The sequence below is a fragment of the Pholcus phalangioides genome, unplaced genomic scaffold (assembly GCF_987345545.1).
Source record: "Pholcus phalangioides strain wild (caught in Gottingen) unplaced genomic scaffold, Ppha-v1.0 ptg000027l_1, whole genome shotgun sequence".
In the NCBI taxonomy this organism is placed as follows: Eukaryota; Metazoa; Arthropoda; class Arachnida; order Araneae; family Pholcidae; genus Pholcus; species Pholcus phalangioides.
Genome location: NW_028301617.1, coordinates 5,262,171 through 5,285,463, shown reverse-complemented (window position 1 = coordinate 5,285,463; position 23,293 = coordinate 5,262,171). Strand labels below are relative to the sequence as shown.

The following is a 23,293-nucleotide window of genomic DNA, read 5'->3' as shown; positions in this document are numbered from 1 at the left end:
AAAATGCAAGTGTGCCAAATTGCCGGCCTGTGTAATAGATCTGAAAATTTTTTAAAAAGCGATGAATAACTCCAAATCACAGAGCATTGTGAATGATAAAAATCGCTACCATCTGCCATAAATTATTTAACTATGAGTGAAGTGTACCGATATATATTTTAATGATTTATAAAGAATGTGTATAGATATAAATAGATAGATCGGCATATTTTTCTACAAAAAACGTCACAAACAACCCTTTCCATTCAGTAAAGATTTTATTCATGAACAATGAAACTTATGTATGTGGATGTCGCTACAGACTATACGACAAAAATTACGGTAGTGAAGATTGACTACATGTGACTGATGCAGTTTAAGACCAAATAGTCATCAGAAATTTACGAGAGAAGCTTTCGTATAATAGGTTGGTTGTATTTAAGTGAGAAGATCGCAGAAACTTTTCACTTCAAACATAGCACTCATGCAGTTTCTATTCAGTGTGGACAATTCTGTATATATTCACGGCAGATTTATACAAAAAAAATTTACCCCACAAGCATCACACTGATATATTTCTTACCGTATTTACCTATTCAAGAGGAAGAAAATCGCAAGAAACTTTTACCACACGCAACATTCTTATAAGGCCAGTATGCCTAGATTTGTCTCCATTTAATTCAGAGAACCACTTAAACATTTTAGCACAAATATCACACTCGTATGATTTTTCAGCAGTGCAGATCGTTCTGTGTTTGACATCACAAACACATTGCACTCATGCAGTTTTTTTCTCTACGAACCAGTCTGTGATTAATAAAGGCAGAGATGTCTGAAAACCTTTTACCGAAGCATCACAATACGCTGATGCATCTGTGCTTTATCCAGAATGAATCGGTCTTGTGTTTACTCAAGAGAAAACTGTTCAGAAACATTTTACCACAAATGACACGCTCATATGGTTTTTCCCTGGTATGAAGTACAGTCTTAATGAGCATCATAGGCCCGCGGGCCAAGTTATTTTTCTGAGGCCCTTCCTGTCCAGTTCTCGAAAATTTGTACCTTTTTCTCGTTTTTGTGAGGTGCCCATGCATTTAGGCGGCACTGATGGTATGGCTCTTTCAAGATGTATTCAAATAAGAATGAGACACAAAACGTTTTACTACAAACATTGCACCCATGTGGCTTTTCTCCAGTCTAGACCCTTTTGTGTAGGGGAGACTAGAGCAAGTTGGTATAAGAGGTAAGGTAGTGAGCATTCAGTGCTAGTATTGCCCACGAAAAAAAAAATAACAGGTGGCGTGACCAGCGCGTCCGTTGAGAAAGTATGGGGATTCGGTTGCCAGATGAAGCCAGTGATCGCTCTATTAAAGGGACCAAGTAAGCCCAAACAAACTGTGGCTTCCCATGCTTTCCTATGAGAAACATCCCCGTTTATAAAAAACATTTAAAAACTTTCACTTCAGGAACTCAATTTTTTTTCTCCAATTCTGCGTATATATTTATACAATTAAAGAGCTTTGACAATTTTAATTGTTATTTGTTTTCGAATATTAATTTCAACATTGGAACCTTTTGCAAAAATAACCAAAATTTCTTCTCGGCATTTTAATTTTAAAATAATTATGCCAAAGCATGTAACACCTTAGTGCTGAGAGGGACAATATTTAAAGACACTTGAACAAGCGGTGTTTGAAAAAATTACTTTTTTTGCGAAAAACGTTATATATTCAAAACATTAGCATATATAACGCCTTTCAGCTGCTCATATTAAAATGCTGTAGAAATATTTCCAGTCCAGATAGAACAAAAACTCAAACACAATTTTAGATTTCAAATTCAATTCGAAACTTTTTTTGTCAAATTTTCGTACACACACCACTTTAAAAGCAAAGTAATGGGTACAAAATGAAGAGGAAAAAAAATGGCCCAAGTGATTATTTTCCTGAATACTATAGGCCAAAGAGATGACTCATCGCAGCTCGTAAAAAAGGTTCATTTTTCATATTTTTTTCTCAATCCTACATCCACATAGCGGAAGGTTCGGGTGGGCGGCATATATTTCAGTAATACATATTCAAGAATATGAGAGTGGAACAATGGAAGGGTGGCGAAATTTGTACAGCCTACAGGCAGCAAAACCATAAATACACAGTGGCGGAGGACGCCCGAGCACTTCCAGTACTTTGAGGCACGGGGGAAGCAAAATGCTGTTTGCCCCGGGTGGCAAAAATCCTAGCTATGGCCCAGTCAGAAGGTGCTCGAGCACTGCAGAATTGATTCAGAAATCAAAATTCCTCATGTAAAGCTTAAGACGAGTGCCCATGGGCCTGAAACAGTTTTGAAATGCCCCGGATCTACCAATGATGAACGAAACAAAAAGGCAAAACAAACAGTTAAAAGAAAAAAATTTGAATGAAAATTTCAAAAAATTTGATTAGATAATTTATTGGAGCGCTTCATGTTATTTTAATTAATCATTTTCCCATAGACATTAATAGGATACATCGAATTTTTAAAATAAATTAAAGGCACTGAACTAAAAACTTATGACGAGTTGAGAGTGAAAAATTATCTTCTCCTTTCAAAAATAAATTAAAAATATACATAACAACCCCCTTTTTATATTTATCTTATATATAAATGTGAAAGTATGTATGTCTGTTCTTTATACAAATCTACAGTTTTAGGCCAATCGTCCCCAAATTTTGCACATGCACCAAACAGGTCCGGGATTGAACCGTAGGCTACTTTAAACGCTCATCAGAGCTGAGCAAATGCCCGGAATGGGAAAAAACCGTCGGGCAACAATGGTTCCTGAACCCCAACAGTCACTATCTGAATGTTTACTTTGGTTACCGTGGTTCCCTAAAAATGCGTAACAGACATGCGTATGCCTTTACAATGGTTTGTCACTTTTCCAATCCTCCCAGTAACAGAAGAAAACCCGGGAAGCACCGGGTATTTTTGCTAGTATTATATATGAAGGATAAGATTAATTTATCTTTCCCCATTATCGGATCATATAGATTACCCGAAGATGCATTAAACAGTCATGGTGCTTAAATTTATTTAGTTAACATTTTAAAAGAATTCGATCCGGCAAAACACATGTTAAGTATAGGGAAAAGAGCGGTTTGTGTGGGCTTACTTGTCAGCCCATAGTGTTGCCACAACGGCTTCAATTTTCGTGCCTGATGTGTCCTCTTTGTATTCTTTCCTCCATGAGTATTGCCACTGTCAAACCACTGAGGGCGTTTCATCATTCACTGTCGTTTCAGTGTGATGGGAACTCCCAGAGAGAAAGGACTGCAAATTTCCTGAAACTTGGAAGACAGGAAAAGTATTTTTCACCCACTTGAAGTTTTTTTTAAAATCTGTGAAGCCCATGAATGTGTGTGTTAAAGCATTTTCAACAGTAGTGATGAGTAGAGCATTCAAATGCTGGAATGCCTCATAAAACTTTTGCGAAACAGTGACTTCTGCAAAAACTCACGTTGGAATTCCAACTGAGGGAACACCTGCTATAGGAGAAAGTCTCAGTGCGAAGCTTTGCCGTTACTAAAGTCGTCTATTTCACCTGTAGCCAAGGGATACAGCAGTCCAACGTATGCAAAATCTTTACTTTTTTCCCGTATATCCAATGATTATAGGTGAATTGGACGACTTCAGTGACGTCACGAACTTCGCACGGAGACTTTCTGCTATAGTAGGTGCTGGCTGAGGGGCTTGTTCACATACAACACACATCATATGCCAACTTACCGATTCGGTGTAACCATAGCAAAATTGTACAAAAACTACAACCACCAGTTTAAGTGAATGATCTATCCACTTTCTTGGTGGACATGACGCTGTAAATAGCGATTTCCTTATTCTTTTTGGTTTTTCGTAACTTTTTTTAAACTTGCATTCGTTTTCTATCTCAAAATATCGAGTACTTAACATGTACGCCTACATAATTTTTTTTTCTACATTAAAATAAAAGTTTTGTACCTAATAATTCAGGTTTATTTCCCAGATCCTAATAATATCACAATATACCAACTTGCACACATCTAGGAGTAAGTTTGCGTAGTTCGAACCATTCTGTAAACAATTACTGATGAATTGGGCATACAATTTTAAGTGATATTTTCATTAATTTGTAGCCAAGGGGAGTACCGTTATCCGCAGCATCAGCCTCATTTGCTGTGATAAAGGAAAAAAATAGAAAAACTAAAAACTATGCCGATTTGCCCTAATCTTCCCAATATTTAGCCAAGATGGATACAAAAACGTTTTACCACAAACATCACATTCATATGCAGTTCATCCAAGGAAAACACTTTTCTGCTTTTTTAGGATTTCAAAACATTATCACTGTAAGCATCACACTTGCATGGTTTCCTTTTTTTTTTTAATGTGCCTATTTTTGCTCCTATTTCAAGTAGAAACTATGGAAAACCTTTCACACCATACTTCAGAATTTTTTTTTAATTTGGAGAAAATTCATATCAGTTTCAAACCTGGGAATTTAAGAAAAAATTTCACCTCAAACTTGCATTATTTTTCTCCAGAGTGGATCTTTTTGTGTCTTGCCAAGATAGAATTATCGGTGAACTTGGTAAAACAAATATCACACTCATACAATTTTTCTCCAGTGTGGACCTTTTTGTGTTTACCCAAGTAAGACTTGGTTGAATATATATTACCACAAACATCACATTCATATTGATTGTCTATATTGTGGATCCTTTTGTGCTTACTTAAGTAAGAGAATAGCGAAAACCTTTTATGACAGACACCACATTCATATTGTTTCTCTCCAGTGTGTATTTTTCTATGTGCATTCATGCTAGAGCTGGCTGAAAACTTTTTAAAACAAATATCACATTCATATGGTTTTTCTCCAGTGTGGATCCTTTGGTGTTTTGCCAAAATATAGTTTTCAGTAAACTTCTCAAAACAAATATCACATTTATATGGTTTTTCTCCAGTGTGGACTTTCTTGTGTTTACCCAAGTAAGCATTGGTCGAATATATTTTACCACAAATATTACATTCATATCGATTTTCTATATTGTGGATCCTTTTGTGTTTATTTAAGGAAGGTAATAGCCAAAACTTTTTATGACATACATCGCACTCATGTTGTTTCTCTCCAGTGTGTATTACTTTATGAGCATTCATGACAGACTTGTCAGTAAATGTTTTACAACAAACATCACATTCATATGGTTTTTCTCCAGTGTGGATCCTTTTGTGTCTTGCCAAGATAGAGTGTTCCGAGAACTTTTTCAGACAAATATCACATTTATAAGGTTTTTCTCCAGTATGGATCCTTTTGTGTCTTTTCATGGTAGAGCTGTCTGCAAATCTTTTATAACAAACATCACATTTATACGGTTTTTCTCCAGTATGGATCCTTTTGTGTTTTTTCAAGGCAGATCTGTCTGAAAATCTTTTACAACATACATCACATTCATACGGGTTTTCTCCAGTGTGGATTCTTTTGTGTCTTTTAAAGGCAGATCTGTCTGAAAACTTTCTACAACAAACATCACATTCATATGGTTTTACCCCAGTGTGAATCCTTTTGTGCATACTTAGATTAGAATAGCTTTTATGACAAACATCACACTCATATAGTTTTTCACCGGTTTTGACATTTTTTTGCATATTTAGCTGAGAGGGAAACAAAAACCTTTTACAACAAATATCGCAGTCATATATCATTTATCCATAACATAAATTTCTAGGTGAATCTACCAGTGACATATCTGAAGCAATCCATGTATCCAGTTGATGTGGTTTTTCATCAGAAGGAATGAGTGTGTAAATGGAAATGCAAAAATGTGCGAACTACAAACACCACATTCAATTGTTCTTCTAAAGAATGAGTGATCTTATGTTGTTTTAGTGAAGTTGAGGTTGAAATCTATTTCCGATACCACATTCATATGTAATCTCAGCATTGAATATGATTACTCATAACCATGTCGAAACTGTGTAATATGATATTCCTATTATGCTGTTCCTTATATGCCATCACATTGTTAAGAATAGAAATGTTTGGCATTGAAGAAAAGTAATCTGTATTGAAATATTGTGACATGAAATCATGAGGTAATCTGAAAGAAGATAGAAGAGTCTACTGCTGCATTCCAAAAGTGATTCATCTTCGATCAAGAAACTATGCTGGTGTGTTTTTTTCAAGTTTTTTTGTTATCCATTCAATGTGTTGTCTTGAAGAAATTGAGTTGTCTGACGAAGATTCCTGAGCACCTGGTAATGGGAAATTATGACGTTAACATACTGATAAATTTTTATCAATATTTTACTACATGCAATATTTTTGGGCAATTGATTGGATTTTTATTTTTGATATATGGCGCAAGAATCTATATAGTCCTGAAGTGCCAATCATGTCCTCAAATAAAATATCTTATACGATAAATACAACATGACTGAAATCAATAACAAATACATATATAAAATCACAATATATATAATAGAGGAGCCAAATATTAACATTTGGAATTATTTTTCACACTTTATTTATTTAATCAAATATAGTAAAATCTTGATAAGTCATCACCTCATGTTATCGAAAAATTATGACAGCTTAAGCAAAATGATGATTCAAGTGAAATGCCGTTAGTTTCAATGTGTAATATTGTTAAAATCATATAAATTTGAAGTAATATAACATTTATTAAAATATGAATTAAAATTACAATATTAATAAAATTTATAGATTGCAAAAGAAAAAAAATTTAAATTTTTATCTTTTTTAGAGCTCTTATTACTTAACTTATTGTGTTAAAATATACTGGTATAGTTTGGTTTATATTATTTATACTAGTAATTTTTAATTTAGACTAATCAGAGCAACTGCTATATTAGTTAGCGCTTTTCTTCACATCATAACTACTGCACATCAATTATAAATATACATGAAAAATTTAATTTTAGTGCTTTAATTCTTTACCAGTAGTTCATGAAACTACAAGGTAATCTTGGTAAAATTTATCAAGGTAATCTTTCACATATACTAACTACAAGGTAACCTCAAATTTCACTTTGAGGGACTCCATGACGGAGGGCCCAGGGTAGGGAAAAGCACACATTAGACCTCAACTCTGGAAAAAAATTTCTGATTTTTCAATAAAGATAATTTGTTTAAATTTGAAGTCCCAAATTGGTGGGCTTATGCAGAAATCAGGTCTAGCTCGTCAGGTCGTTAGTCGGCAAATGAACTTCTCCAGCATAACTTTCGTTACTTGAACTGTTCCGTTTTGGTACATAAGGCTTTTATGGTGACTTTTAAACATATGGCCATGTTGTTAACAAGCTATTTTTTTTAAAGGAAGCCATAGAAATTATCTGTTCCTCTCTAAAACTTTTTCATGGTGAAGAGTTAACCGAAATTAGCGATGAGTAAACGAGAGTTTAATAACATTGTTGTCTATTAAAGCTGGACAGGCCTGAAGAAAAATGACGACTTATTAGGGTATGACGACTTAACAAGGTTTTACTGTATATGCATATTTCCTTCTTTTAGCCGAATATTTTTCATTTCTTAAGTTACTTTAATCCCTGGAGTTTCTAACAAAAATCAATCCTGACAAGCTTTTGTTATATTTTTGCCAATAGTAGGACCTGCTAGAAGATATAGAGTTTAAACTTGCACATATTCTCTAACTTTTTTCATCACTGATGGATTCACCTAGAAAGTTACGTGAAGTTGACAGTTGCTTGAATGAAATGCTTGCCGATTCCAGGAAAAATATACCCAAGTATCAATATTATCAATATCATGCCTATATTCAGGGAAAATATATCCATGTACACAATATTTCAACATGGATATATTTTTGCTGAAATCAGCAAGCATTTATTTTCTTTGAAGCAGCCAAACAGTTTGAGTAGGTTAATGGAGAAAATCTTCGCAAATTAGATTGTTTGTTATAAAATCCTTAATCAGCACACACATGTGCCTTTTTTAATTCAAATCATCAAAGTGAATGATAAAGAGGCAGTATAATGAATGTAAATGCATGTGAAAAGCAGTAAAATAAAAGAAAATGTCAATCATTATTTACCCTCAACCATTAAGGCATAAAATTTATGATTTTTCTTATTTTTCCTCTCTAGATGTTCTTTGTCCCTTTCAGTAGCTCAATAAGTAGGCCTATCTTGTCTGAGCACATCCTTGAGTTAGTGAACTTGTGTTATTCATGCTCACTTCCGCTTTATTGCAGTAGTATTCTATTTTCAGGGTGCCATGTTTTCATTTTCCAAAAAATTAGAAATTCACCTTCACGTGACCTCTTTCAAAGAAAGGTACATACACCACACAATAAAATATAATCATTAAATTTTTAATTTATGTGAAAAATTCCAATTAATATATGTTTTCCAAGATTAGTTTGTTGTGCTTAGATTTACACAGATATTCGGCAGAACCGAATATTCGTCCCATCTCTACTTTGAAGTGGTTCTTTTATATAGGAAAGTATCTACCGAAACTATTCTGGGAAGCTGCAAATAAACCATGAATTAGGGAAGGGAGCCAGAACTTTGCCACTGGACTTATCTCGTTGCCGAGATCTCTTCCAGCCCAGCTTAAGGGAAGGGAGCCACAAGTAACAAAAGTTTGAGAACCACTGCATCAGGGTTTAAGCTACGGTCGCATTTTTCGCAAAATGCGAAAGAAAATCGTAGAATGCGAAAAAAGTAGTAGCCACTTTTGCAAAAATGCGCAACAAGTAGACATCCAACCATCAATTATTACATTAGGGGTCATTCAACTATTACGTCAGCATCGGGGGGGGGGAGAGGGGGTTTCGGATTTGATGAGGGGGGGGGGTTGAAGGTTACTTACGTCATCAACCACCCTTTTTGAAGATATGAAATATTCTAAGCTGCCGACGAAATTTTACTGACAAGGGGTGGAGGGGGTCAGTGCTTGCTGACTTTTGCTGACAAGGGGGGAGGGGTCAAAAATGGCTAAAAATCTGCTGACGTTATACTTGAATGGCCCCTTAGGATCGTAGCATTTTGCTAAAGCTTCCCCCCCCCCCCTTTTCGCTTTTTTACGAAAGGAATTTTTTATCCAGCTTAAACCCTGCACTGCATTATATATATATATATATATATAAAATTCTTTTAGAACTATCAAAATACCCAGAAAAATAAGGCGTTTTGGAAAGACGTTTCATGTTATTAAGGCATATATACTATACAAACTCTGCACAAAACATTATTAGTGGTGTTATGCAGAGAAAAGGAACGTGCATTAGAATGAGTTTGACAAAATTTGCATTCTAAAATTACTGGAAGAGCTTTTCGAACAGTGATTCCCAATGTGGGCGTTAACATCCATTGGGGGGCGATGGAATGTTCCAGGGGGGGGCAGTAGAAGCTACGGATATAACATAGGATCCTATGGGTTGGATTGCATTGGGGGGGGGGGGAAGCCGGGAAGAAATTTCTGAAGGAGGAGGCAATGGGACAAAAAAGGTTGGGGAAAAAGGGTAGAAAGAAGAGGAAAACTTCTAAAACAAGAAAATGAAAATCAACATGGCTGAATTAAGCAACTTGCAAATAACTATGAATGATAAAAAACTTGAGTGCATCTTTTCAGTAGGAAAAATTATACTTAGGCCACATTTATGTTGTTGTTTTTTTTAAAAAAAACCGCATGGTTAAAACCAATGTAGTTTAAACCAAACAACCCTGACACACTAATTGAATTCATTTACATTCTCTCACCTGAAAATTTCAAGCTCAGGTTATATAAATCCAGCGTTTTAAAGAGTATTCTCAATCAAAGCTGAGCTAGCAGGACTTGATACACAAAAAAGCATTGCTTTGGACATTTAAGATGCAGCTTCAATCAGGGAAACCATAGCATTAAAAATGCTAGTAAATATGCCATATTCTAGTCAGACTTGGTTATTCTTACATTTGCACTGAGTAAGTTACAGGAGTTTCTCAAGCATCATATACAAGCCAGCATGGCTAAATTGAAGGGCATTTTGGTCCTATAATTCAGTATTTTGATTGCTAGATATATTCTAATGTTATGCACTATAAGGGCATTGCTTTAAAAATCAGTAATTATCCAGACCAGTGTTTCTCGATCCCTGGGCCCTGATATCATTCATACCAGGCCGCCACGAGTGATTATAGCCGCTTCCTTTTAATCGTTCATTTTCTGTTGGCCGTGTGTTTGACTGGGCTTTCAACTCACAAAAATGAATGAAACCGGGCTTGCAATGGTTGAGAACCACTGATCTGGATAATTTAATAACAGCAATCAACATTCCATAGGCCTTCACATGATGTAAAATAACTTTTTAAACACCTATCTTATTTATAAATGTGAAAGTATGTATGTTTGTTCTTTATACAAATCTCCAACTTTAGGCGGATCGTCCCCAAATTTTGCACATATACCAAACAGGACCGGGATTGAACCATAGGCTACTTTAAAAGTTCATCAGAGCTGGGCAACCGCCAGGCAACAATAGTTCCTGGACCCCAATAGTCACTTTCAGAATGTTTACTTCGGATGTCATGGTTCCCTAACAATGCGTTTAGGACAAAATTGTGTGAAATATCTTGCTTCCCGCTCCAAGCTAAGAAAGTTCGAAGTTTCCACTCATCTCGATAATCAATGAGCTTCAAGTGATGGCAAGGATCAGTTTGTCACATAGGCCTACTGTCAACAAGTGTGTGAGTTTCCGTTCATCTCGTGCACTAGCAAACCTAGCGGGTTCTTCAGGGTTAATCACTTAAGGATACGTCCATAGTGCACTGCTTTCCGATTAAACAGCAGCAGTTGCAAACAGTAAGGAGAATCCAGCAATTCTAGCTTGTGGTGGTTATAGTGCACCGTTTGCACAGGAGCGTCCGCCCGCATGATCAGTTGGCATCATGGAGATATCACGTGAGGATCCATTATGTATTTTGTCGATAACATAATATTTATCTTAAATCTAAACATGAAAGAACGGCGAACGTTCATGAAATGAATAGGACTCGTCTTCAGGGCCCGACTTTGACTTCATGGGGGAAATGGGATCCAGAAATTTTGCACCTGACATTTTGCTGCCCTGAATATATGAGTGGCAGACTGAGTGATGAAGTGATTAGGTAAGTGACCATATAAGTGTGAGTGACTGATCGTATTAGTGACTAAGTGTGTGCTATTGACTGTATGAGTGACCGTATAAATGACCGAGTGAGTGACTGTATGAGTGACCAGGTGAGTGACCACATAAAAGACAGAATGATTGACCAATTGAGTAACCGAGTGAGTGACCAAATGATTGACTAAGTAAGTGAGTATGAGTGACCAATCGAGTATGAGTGACCAAGTGATTGGCCGTATGAGTGATCAAGTGAGTCACCACATGATTAACTGAGTGGGTGACCTAACGAATGACCGAGTAATTGATCACAATAAGTGACCGAGTGATTGTCCAAGTGAGTGGCCGTTTGAATATGTAAGTGACTATACTTGAGTGAAATGAGCTAAAATCGCGTGAGCGACAAAGCCTGCTGGTCCTGATCCATATAGTTGTGCGAATGACCAAGTGATCGTCACCGGCTCCCGCCGTACACCGAATAAACTTCCGGCCCCGTATCCACAGCTTTCTTCATGCTTAAATATAAAAAAAAAAAAAACCTTGAAAACAACCCTGAAAAGGCTCGGGGGGGGGGGGGTAACTCGTTTTTTGCCAACCCTGCTCATAACTGACACGAAACTAAATTAAAAGAGAAATAACTGCTTACTTATCTTCTCGACGCTACTTTTCTTCCTAATATTGACTCCCTGAGCTGAGCCTCAAATTACATCAAATACAATACAATACAATAATAATTATACAGGGCTCTCGGCTACTAGGACCATACCCTGATCATGAGAAGAAATAGAGGAGAAAATTGACAGGAAAGAAGATGCTCGATCATAACAAGAACCATAAATAAAGTATTTTCACAAACAATGACAAAAACAAAAGCATTAATAATGCCTCATAGTCATAATTAAACAGATACTGAAAAAAATAAAAAAAAATTATAACAGTACAAAGTTACGAGTATGAAAATAACTGGAGAGGGAGGAGCAAAAAAAAAAAAAAAAAAAAAATTATATATATACATATGCACATGCAAATAAGTAACAAAAGGAACAGTAGCACGCATTAGCCGAAACACTACGAAAACAAAGAATCAAAATACAACAATAAATATTAAAATGAGATGTACCTTACATTCAATGAAAGAACCTTAATACTGCTGTCACATAATTCATTAGGAGCAATCAGGAGAAATAAGTAAAAAAAAAAAAAAAAAATATATATATATATATATATATATATATATATATATATATATATATATATATATATATATATATATATATATATATATATATAATAATAATAAAAAAAATACATCTGTTAAAAATAGCCCAGACTGATGGGAGGGAAAAAAAAAAAATTTAAACAAGATAACAATGAATTCTTTTCACTGAAAGCGGAAAGTAAAACAAGAGAGAAAGAGGGGGGGGGGGGGGAACATAAACATAAAGGCAACATTATCTACTTGATAACAATCGGGGGGGGGTGCTTAAAAAACCTTCTTTTTTTTTAATGTTCGACGTTTCCTTGCTCTTGCCGCGGGCGAGATGAGAGAATCGGTACAATCAATTTCACAAGAATTATTGGAACCAGGATCTTCATCAGATGGAAGGGGGTCATTAAAGTTTATACCTGAAAAAATACCTGAGGCCTCCATGGCCACATTTACACCTGAAGGTGGCATGCACGTGTTTTGGAGAGATGATTCAACTGAATTCACGATCACCGGTATCAAGGATCTAATAGAGTTATGAAGGGATTCTTGGAGACTGGAGGTAAGCTCCTTGAGAACGTTTTCACGAAGCGCATTTATTTCCTCATGTACCAGAGATATGATCTCAAGTTTCAAAGAGTTAATGTCCGACGACGTTGAAATATTAGCACGACCAGCATACGACGAATTATTTGATTTACACCTTGCGCGTGCGATATTTATAGGGACGTGGTTTTCAGCTTTATATTTGAGGACTTTAGCTTCAAAAATAAATGACGAACAATTCCGGTCAGTGGCTAAGTGTGAAGCTTTGCAGTTTATACAAGAAACTGAATTTTGACATAGCTCAAAGACATGGTCATCACCACCACACTTTTGACACAATTGAAGAGGGGCTCTACAAAACTTTTTTCGGTGCGAGTAACTAAAACATCTAGGGCATCTATTTGGATGATCGATGAAGCGACGGGGATGGAAAATCAAGAACCACAATTTTACCTCACTTGGTATACTTTTACCAAGAATCGTAACTAATACTGTGTGTAAGGGATTATTGTCTTTGATGAAACGACGAACACTGATAACATGGAGGTTTTCACCAAGAAGCTCTTCAGCAATCTCGCTGACTGGAATATCAGTAGGAACATTATTGAGCACAAACTTAGATGAGATGGATTCCGTAAGAAGGAAAGGTTTAACCGGAATATCAAATATATTCTCAATGTTTAAGAACTCCTTCGCAATTTGTGGATTACCTGCGGTGATAAGAAGCTCACCAGCACGTGTAAAGCGGATTTCATGAATATCTTTGGAATTAGAGATTTGGCCACATATAAATTTTTTCAGTTCAATAGGTCTTGTTTTCGGAACGGCTACCGAACCCGAAAATTTGATAGTATACAAACACGCAGGTTCAATAAGATCGATGATTTCAGCATCACAAATCGAGGACGACCAAACATTAGAAAGGCTGGGCACCTTACCTTTGTTGGCCGAAGAAAAGGAATCCGCCTTGGCAGAACACATGGTTTTCGGGAACTCTTTGGCACCTTCAACCATAGATCAAAATTACATCAAATAAAAACAATCTCTTTTACATAAAAATTCTTCTTCAATTATACAGGGCTTTATGCCTGAGGGTCATCCCCTGTTTGAGAAAGGGAAAAGAAAACTTCGAAGACAAAAAATAATGAAGTAATGGTGTTTTCCGTGAATAATACCATCTTTTCACACAAAAACGCCAATTGGGGCGAAAATTGCTGTAGGCTGCTACATAGGCGAAGATGGACTAGAAAGTCTGGGGGGAGGGGCACGATGATGTCAATTCATATATGCATATATACAAATACAACGCCACAACAGGCAAATTGCCCAACGAGGTGGCTGACTTAAGAACATCATGGATCCCCGAGCCATTTTTTGGAGGCCCTACCTACTACTGCTATATATATATATCTATATATATCTCAGTATTTAAAATGATAGTTATGGACGGCACAGAGGTATAATTTATCATCTTCCCTTCTCGAGAAAGGAATGAGACAAAATAAAGTGAAAACCACACACAAAAAAAACCGTATATGAAGAGGTCTTCAGCTATAGGAGACGATGCTACGCCACTTTTAAATGATTTGAAGTCCCTGGATGAGTGTGTGTAAAAAGAACCAAGCACCATATTTTTTCTTTCAAACCGAGTACAACTCAGGTATATCACCATCTATGGACGAAATAGTGAGATAGACCTAGTGAGTTGTGCAGGAAGTGTGAATGTGTGTGCACCTAACAACAGTCTGAGTGCGTATGTAGTGTTTGATTTTTCAGTGCTGCCATCTATATTTAAGAAGTGAGTGATGGTTATAATTGAATTTCATTTGTACTGTTTGTAGGTCTGTTGCTCTCTGTGGTGAACTTTTTTAAAGGGGAGATCGGCTCGCATTCGTGCCTTGAAGTTGGGAACCACAGAAAACCAACTTCTGCCGACCACTACTGTGGAGTGCGGCTCTCGCGAAGCGAGTCCGTCACAATGACCACTCGACCACCACCTGCCCTAGCAACCATCGAAAAACAAAACCAAACACAAAACAAGGAAAAAGAAAAGCGTTGCTCTGGGTGACAAAATTTTCAAAACATTCAATAACAACCTCAGGCTTGCCTGAAAAAAATTCCGACCAGCAGCTAATTCGAGGAAAGAGAGAATTGAAGGTCGAAAACCGTACATGAGAGAATGATACGAGAGAAAAGAAAATTAGAGGATGACTCAGGTACTCCGTATTGAATACAAAGAGGATTAAGCCGTGTTTTCCCAGGAGTATAATTTCTGCAGCGGGTAAACGCTGCTTGGTTAAAAACTTGAAATTCAGGTTTTTTTTGACCAGTCAGAGTTTTCACGCTGTACGCGCTGCAGAAACATGGCTTTAGTAACTTTCTCGATACGGTGGAGGTATTCATTAGTGTGTGGGGGGAGGGGGATCTGCTGCAAATAAGTTTGTAAAATATACCTTCCAACTTTCTACTCGAAAAGCGCGAGGAAAAATTCTTGCAGCAGTTGTGGAAGGAACGAAATTCAGGAATGAATAAGAAGAGGGCATTGCGAATATTTTCTTTGCAATGGCGGGAGTAGAGTGAGCGGATATCTTCCACGTAAAGGCTAGAAGGTGGTAAATTAACGGCAGAAGATGCAACGGAACGAACAACAAAAGAGTAGAGGAGGAAAAATAAAATGCGTCGCCAAGTTGGAGATAGTGGCCAACCACTGCAACTCTACCGAGTCCCGTGGTGTACGTTGGCGGGAAAGAAATGAATATATAGACTTGCCTTCCTTGAATATCCCTCCCTATTCACTTAAAACTACCTTCTTTCAAATTTGCATACTTACTCTCGAAAATTATAATCAGATCTAATTGTCATGAGATCCCTGGGAATTAAAGTTAATATATAAGGAGACGGGCACCAAAATCACTTTTTGAGTGCTTAGTGTCATCATATGGGTTAACCCGGCCCTGACGATAGGAAACTGTCTACTTCTTTACAAAACTGCATTTAAGAGAACTTTCAAGCAGCTTCTTTGCTGTAGTCTAACGGACGTATTCACAGGGTTTATATAACTGCAATCGCAGGTTAAAAAATCAGAGGATCGAAGCAGATTGGTAAAATTCGGGATTTTTTACCAATCCGTGACGATCTCTAATCCTCTAACCTGCGATTGCAGTTACACTATGTCGGTGAATACGGCCATAAGACAATTTTTTGGACTCACAGACGGCCAGGAAAAGTTGAACGCTCTTGCACTATCCACAACATTATGAGGACTTGTTATGCCCGACAACAACGCGGGCATATCACCATCTTTGAGACCACGAGGAGGGTTGACACTGCAGTGACGGAAAAAAAAAGTGATGTTCAGAATAATTTTTCCCGGGGCCTGTGAAGACACGGCTCGGGAGCCTCGAGTGCCGGGAAGGCCATGGCCCCCACATGCTAGTGCCGGGGCCCCCAGGCCAGGATTTTTTGCGGCCCCCCCCCCCTGAAAAATTTTGTGCACCTTCCTTGAGAAAAGATTATGGTGTATTTTTTTAGTAAAAAAAAAAGAAACCCCTTTCGGGAAGAAAAAAAAGTTGCATGCCGCCCCCCCCTCCCCCATGAGAAAATCCTTCATACGATACCGCATTTGTATATGCAGCAAAACATCACTACAACGATAATCGATAATATAAATACATCTACAATGATATTTTTTTTCAAATCTTGTTTGGAATTGCCTGGCTTAATGTTAAACTCTCAGTACAACGACATCATCTACTATGATAAACGCCTCTATAACCCGATATTTTTAGGAGAATTTTGAAATCGCTACCACATTATTTTTTATATTTTGTTCAAAATTGTTTTGAATTTAATTTCAACTTCGCCACTTGTTCTCGTTCTTTTGAAGACGTCTGATGACATCAATATTTTGCACTAAATGATCACCGAAAGCTAAAGTTATTTGTATTGCTGCACTCTGTGTACGACACAAAAGCGCTATGCGGTAAGCATCTTTACAGGGACAATACACATCTAAGTGAATTTTATAAATAAACTAATCAATTACAATTTTTTGTAACCAATAAATACATAAAAGCACATTTTACGATGATATTAACAATGCCGATATAGAAAAAAATAACATAAATTTGATCACACGTGAGGATAATGTTACCTCTTTAATCCCTCTACCACAATATTTTTTTTTTGGTCCGTAGAATATTGTTATATCGAGGTTTCACTGTCTAATTAAACTAAATAATAAAATATAATTGTGTGTGTGTGATAAATATTATCACATTTCGAGATATGATTATGTGATTTGTATATAATTTTACCCAATACAATAGAGCTCCCCTATGGGCCAGTTAAGAGAACGAATTAGTTAGGCGATATGGTTTTCCCATAGAAACTTGTGATTGCCATAGGCGTATTGCCATTTTCACGAGGGTGGGGAGTTACGTTCTTTTTTCCTGCAATAATTTTATAATAATTTTCCCTATAATCTCGGCTCTTGGGGGGGGGGAAGGGGGGTTAGCACCTTAAACCCCCTTTGCATATGCCAATGGCGATCGTGATCCTTGGTCGGCAGAGCCGCAACTGGGGGGGGGGGGGGGGGGAAGGACAAGCAGGTATCTTGCCCAGGGCCAGAAGAGTGCGCAAAATTCACCTTTTATAGCCTCTTCTTCAAAATTACAGGGGGGGGGGGATGTCAAAATATGTGCTTACCTCAGCTGATCAAGCATTTAGTTGCGGCCCTGATGGCTAGTGTTCAATGTCAAAGTCTCTCGATTAACGATAATACCTCTGTTATGGTATTTTTCTCCGTCCGCAGAATATCGTTATATCGAGATTTCACTGCAATTTTATCATGCATAATACTAGCTACAATAACCGGCGCTGCCCGTGTTTTCTTCATTTATTGGGAGGACTGGAAAGGTGACAAACCATTACAAAGGAATAAATATATAATACTGGCAGCATTAAAGAAGTGACAAGCCATTGTAAAAGCGCGTGTCAAACGCATTACTAGGGAACCACGGTAACCAAAGTAAACATGAAAGTGATTGTTGAGGCCCAGAAACCATTGTTGCCCGACGATTTTTCGTCTATCGGGTATCTGCCCTTCTCTGACGAACTTTTAAAGTAGCCTATCGTTCGATCCGGGCCCTGTTTGGAATATATCCAAATTTTGGCGACGATCGATCTAAAATTGTGGATTTGTATAGAGAACATACACACAGACAGAAAATCAACTATATATATAGATATATATGCACAGTATCAAATTTTTTCTCTCAGATAAGATATCCACACCGCATCTCTATAGTTTCGTTGTTCACCAAGCAAGCAAGTATACTCATACTACACCAAATGAAACTACTGTAGAATCTTTACACATGACGAACCAGTTTGAAACGTGTTTTACACAAAACAAAATTTCTATCCAAACGTTTAACTTCAATTTAGAACATCAAAGATTATTCCTATAACGCACGGGTTTTCAAACTGTGCGCCTTCTTTGTCATGGTGTGAGGTTTTCGAAAATATTCTTTGTTAAACAGCTCTGGAGAGCCGGTGGAGCTCGCGGATAAGCATTGAATAGGGGGAAAGAGCGCCTCAGGTGGAAACGCCCTGCTCTAACGTGAAGTTATTCCATGCAATGATTTTTTTGATAAAACGAAGCGATTCCGTTATGCCAGGCGATTCACAACAGGCGTGCAAAAATAATAAATAAATTTAGGGAATTAAAGAGTTAAAGTAATAATACTTTTTTTTTTTCAAACCGAGCACAACTCAGGTCTATCGCCATAGGCAATTTACTACCTAGTGAGTTGTGCCGGAAGTTAAGTGTGTGTACCTAACAGTTTGAGTGCGTGTCTAGTGTTGTGTACGATTTTTCAGTGCTGCCATCTATATCTCAGAAGTGAAGTGAGTGATGTGTAGTGACTGAATATTTGTACTGTTTGTAGGACTGTTGCTCTCTGTGGCGAGACTTTTTAACGGGGAGATCGGCTCGCATTTGCGTTTCGAAGTTGGGAACCACAGAAAACCAACTTCAGCCGACCACCACTGTGGTGACGGTGGGGCTCGAACCCGGGCATCAAATGATTAAATTTATAGACTTCTGTGAAGTGTGGTTCCTGCCAAAATCAGTAGCCAGAGTAACCGCCATTGTTGGAGATCACCGCTGCCACACGCTTCGGCATTGATTCAAAAAGACTTTGGATGTGTTCTTGGGGTACCGCAGACCAAGCAGCTTCCACGCGTTGCCAAAGTTGATCTGGTGTGGCAGCTGGGGATGTAATCTGGGTCAATCGTTCAGCAACCATGGACCACATGTTTTCTATCGGCGAAAGATCCGGAGAGCGAGCTGGCCAGGGAAGCAATTCAATCTGGCGATTGACGAAGAACCTTTGGACAATGCGTGCCACGTGTGGTCGCGCATTATCCTGTTGAAATATGGCTGTGGGCAAGCCCTGAAGGTAAGGAAGGACAACTGGCTCCAACACCTCGGAGATGTAGCGCTGGCTTTTTAAAGTACCGGCAATGCGTACTAGAGGAGTGCGAGAGTGATATCCAATACCGCCCCATACCATAATACCCGGTGCAGGACCAGTGTGGCGGTGCATAACGCAGCTGTTCAGCATCCTCTCTCCACGGTGTCTCCAGACTCGAATCCGACCATCGTGGTGTTGCAGACAGAAGCGTGACTCGTGAGTAAAGACAATTTCATTCCATTGTGCCGTCCACATCCTTCTTTCATCGCACCATTGGCGGCGGAGACGTCTGTGGTTCTGCGTCAAGGGTAGACGAAGCAATGGACGTCTTGCGGACAGACCACTCTGCTGTAAACGGCGTCGAATGGTACGCGCAGACACTGGATGATGCGGTACAGACTGAATGTGCTGTGCTATGGTTCGTGATGTGGCTGAGCGATCCGTCACTGCCATACGCCTGTCATCACGTGAAGTGGTGCACTGAGGTGGATGCGATCGAACACGTCGGTCCGTCGTACCCTCCTGCATCCAACGATCACATATCCGCATTACAGTTGTTTGGTTTCGTCCAACACGACTACCGATTTCCCTGAAAGATAATCCACAATCTCGGTAGGCCACTATCCTTCCTCTGTCGAACTCGGATACTTGATCAAAAGATGATCGTTTTTTTGAAAAAACCACAAGAAAAACACAATTGCCGTACTTCGAATCGTCCAAATCTCCAAGCCTTAAATAGCGCTTTGAAGTGGCGCCACAGGCGCGCGTGATGTGCGTCTGCGCTGAAATTCTGATCATTTGCATATCTCACCTCCGCTAATGCATGTTGTAAATTTCATATTATTTACATGCTTCCTTCAGGGTGTTGCATTTACGGTGGCCAGCAGTGTATTTATGTTCACTTCATCTATTCAACTGAGCAACTTTACAATTCTGTTACAGTCGTTTATACGACGTTCAAAAGGCCGAGTCAAAACGTTTTATGTATAAGTCGAAGTGAATAACAGCCTTTTTAAAAAATTATTCCCCCCTCCCCCCACACATATAAAATGTTATAAAATTTTATGTGCATTCCAATTCTGTTCTAAAAAAATATTTCATACTTCAGAGGAAATTAAATCACATTTCAAATCAGTTAAAGAAATAAAATTTAGCACAACACACATTACCTTTGGGACACGACATTGGGTACAACAAAATCTTCTCGACTTGCAAAAATTTCCTCATCTTGGACTTTTTTTTTTGGCAGTAAAGGATTTTCAATCAGGAGCTTGCTCTTTGGTTGTTTCTCTACTTTATATTCGTTTCAAAAAGTTGAAACGAACATGTTCAATTGTTTTGCAAGCAGGGCCGTCATTTCAACATTCTCCGGGGGGGTCAAAACACATGTACTCAATATATGTATATATATATATACCATTTTTAATGTATGTTCAAAAGCCGGGGGGGGGGGCTTTTGTTCCCCCCCCCCTAAATGACGGGCCTGTTTGCAAGATGAACTTTCGTTATCAATTTAAAATTCTTGTTAAATTCTTCCAAAATTTCCAGTTTTTTTAGAGAGAGAGTTTTTTTGTTTTTCCGACTTTACGAACGACGAATTTGACAGTCAGCAAGCAGTGCCGTCTGAGCGCAATGGACCCACCCGAGCACGGCCCGGGGGCCCTCACAAAAATGGGAAGTAATTGAAATTTTCGAGAATTCTCTAGGTTGGGCCTCGGAAAAATCAATTGGCCCGGAGGCCCATGATGCTCTTAAGACGGTCCTGTCAGCAAGCAAAGCACCACATCGAAAGAAAGTTCTACAGGAAATGATCGATAGAATTTACTGTGCATGTGTACCTATTTTCGGCAGACCTGCACCCCCCCCCCCAAATGCTTACAGTAGATTTTCTCACCCTCTCGGGATAACGTTGAAAACATAGGAAGAGAAAAAATTCTGAAAGGTCATATGGCCGTCAAAACAATTGAAACCCATTTCTTCGGGACTCTCCACATCTGCGTATTCTCAGAAAGAGGCAATAAACAAATCACCTAACTGTCCACTCTAAATGGTCATCAGCCATCTCACTGGCAATTTTCGTATACGTCAGCAATCACCCTAAAATTTATGTCTTTTGCGGTGACAATATGCTAGAACTGTTGCAGCAACGCTTTTTCACTGCATACAAAAATTTTGTGCGCATTTGATGGATATAAATTACGTTTTTCTCTTTTCAAAAGTTTCCGAGTTTTAGTCGAAGTGAAAACGTCGAATAATTGAGGTTTTACGTTAAATAAATGAATGAAATATTTTAACATTAAAATGTATTTGTTGTATTGTTGTTTAAAATGTATTGTTACCAATTGCTACCAAAGTTAAACGTTGTATAAACATGAAAGTCGTATAACTGAGTGACGTATGAACGAGGTTACTCTGTAATTTGAGATATGCCCTATTAAAAATAATCGTTTTTAAACTTTATGAAACACAATTCAACAAACATCGCAACTGGCCTCGATGCAGGGCCAAACTCTTCTGACATAGATTTATTATAGTTAACTCTTAATGCTCAAAATAAAAATTTAAAAATTCAAATTTTCAGCTTTGCTTACCGTTCTTTTGGGCTAGAACCGTAGGATTCATCCACGTGGGGAAAAAAATCAATCCTTTATGTACGCAAACTCGTTCAACTATTTTACTAGAAGATTTCGAACAACTGTATTTTTGCAGACGCGAACCGTAAATATTTTTCTGTTCAACAATATCGTCTGTGAATTGAAGTTTTGAGGGGAGATGTGTCCTCACTCAAGACAGTACAGCGAATAAAAAAGGCCGATGCGGAATGTAGCCTTTTTTTTCAGAAGCAAGGAAAAAAACCCCCTTGATTTGTTCGGACTGGGAGAGGGGTTACTAGAGGGGCCGTGAGCGAAATCACGTGATTCAGTACACACGTCATTACAGCCATTCCATACAATACTTTTTGCGGGAAAACGCTTTAAACGAGAAATCTCGATGAGTATCAGTAATAAGAGTTAGCACCAGAGAGTCGCAGGACCCAAGGAGGAAAAAGTAATGCGGGATCCACTGTATACAAAAGCTTGCAGCAAAGCTGTCTCAGTATCGTAACCCGCCCCACGAGAGTGGGGCTGGCGGAGCTTCAGGTCTGGGGCCTGGACCATTCTTGTCATTTTTTGTCTTTTTTCCACACTATTAGTTCACTATAGAGGGGGTCTGCTGAAGAGCGCAGCCTACGGGCCCCTGTTCCAGGATGTTGGGGGTGGGGGGGTTCATGCGCTTTATCGGCAACCAGAGGCAATTTCACTGTGGAATACGACGTCTGTTTACTCCAGTTTTCATTCTATCCAGACATTATGGCCTTCTACGAACTGAAACAGCAGGGGTCGCGCGGTAGCCCTGTAGGTCCCTACACACGCTAGACGACTAGATAAGGATTATTCTAGTGGCTATAGCCCTGAGGACACACAAAATGCTGGTGTCCTTGACGTCTCAGTAGCCATGACCATCACAATGTCTTTTCCTCCTTCCTAGGAGAACGACTGCCCTGAGAGCCGGGGGGGGGGGGGGGCCTTGTACAATGTTCTTTTCTTCGTTTCCGGTTTTTTTTCGTTTACTTGTACATGTGTATATTTAAAAAAAATTTCAATGAGATCTAAGGTACGTAGTTCAAGATATCCGTCCATACGAGTACAAATTGATATGATTGATATTAAAGAGTCCTGTCTATTTTCCTATGGGATATACAGCCCTGTATCTGAAAGAAAAAAAATCAAAAAGTTCTTTCCACGGGCCCCCCCGACTCCCGGGCTGGAGCCCTGTCAGCCCCCCCCCCACATGTGGGGGCCATGGGGAAGGCCTCATAGCAATTTGATCTGGTTAAAATTTTAAGAGAGTGAGTATCAGGGTTTAAGTTACGGTCGTATTTTTCGCAAAATGTGAAAGAA

The 23,293-nt window shown here is 38.4% G+C and overlaps 1 protein-coding gene across 3 annotated transcripts in view; it reads right to left on the bottom strand.

Moving 5' to 3' along the window:
- Positions 1-238: 238 nt before the first annotated feature.
- LOC149068234 (uncharacterized) overlaps positions 239-23,293 on the bottom strand; it is a 39,658-nt gene continuing 16,603 nt past the window's right edge. For 2 of the 3 annotated variants that reach the window (XM_089251475.1, XM_089251478.1), the window contains exon 3: positions 239-6,246. In XM_089251475.1, coding sequence (XP_089107601.1) covers positions 4,525-5,697 — 1,173 coding nt within the window. In that variant the 5' untranslated portion in view covers positions 5,698-6,246 and the 3' untranslated portion in view covers positions 239-4,524. Of the gene's footprint in view, positions 6,247-11,766; positions 11,825-23,293 lie in introns of those variants that run through there. The other variant, XM_089251476.1, reaches the window with a different exon arrangement.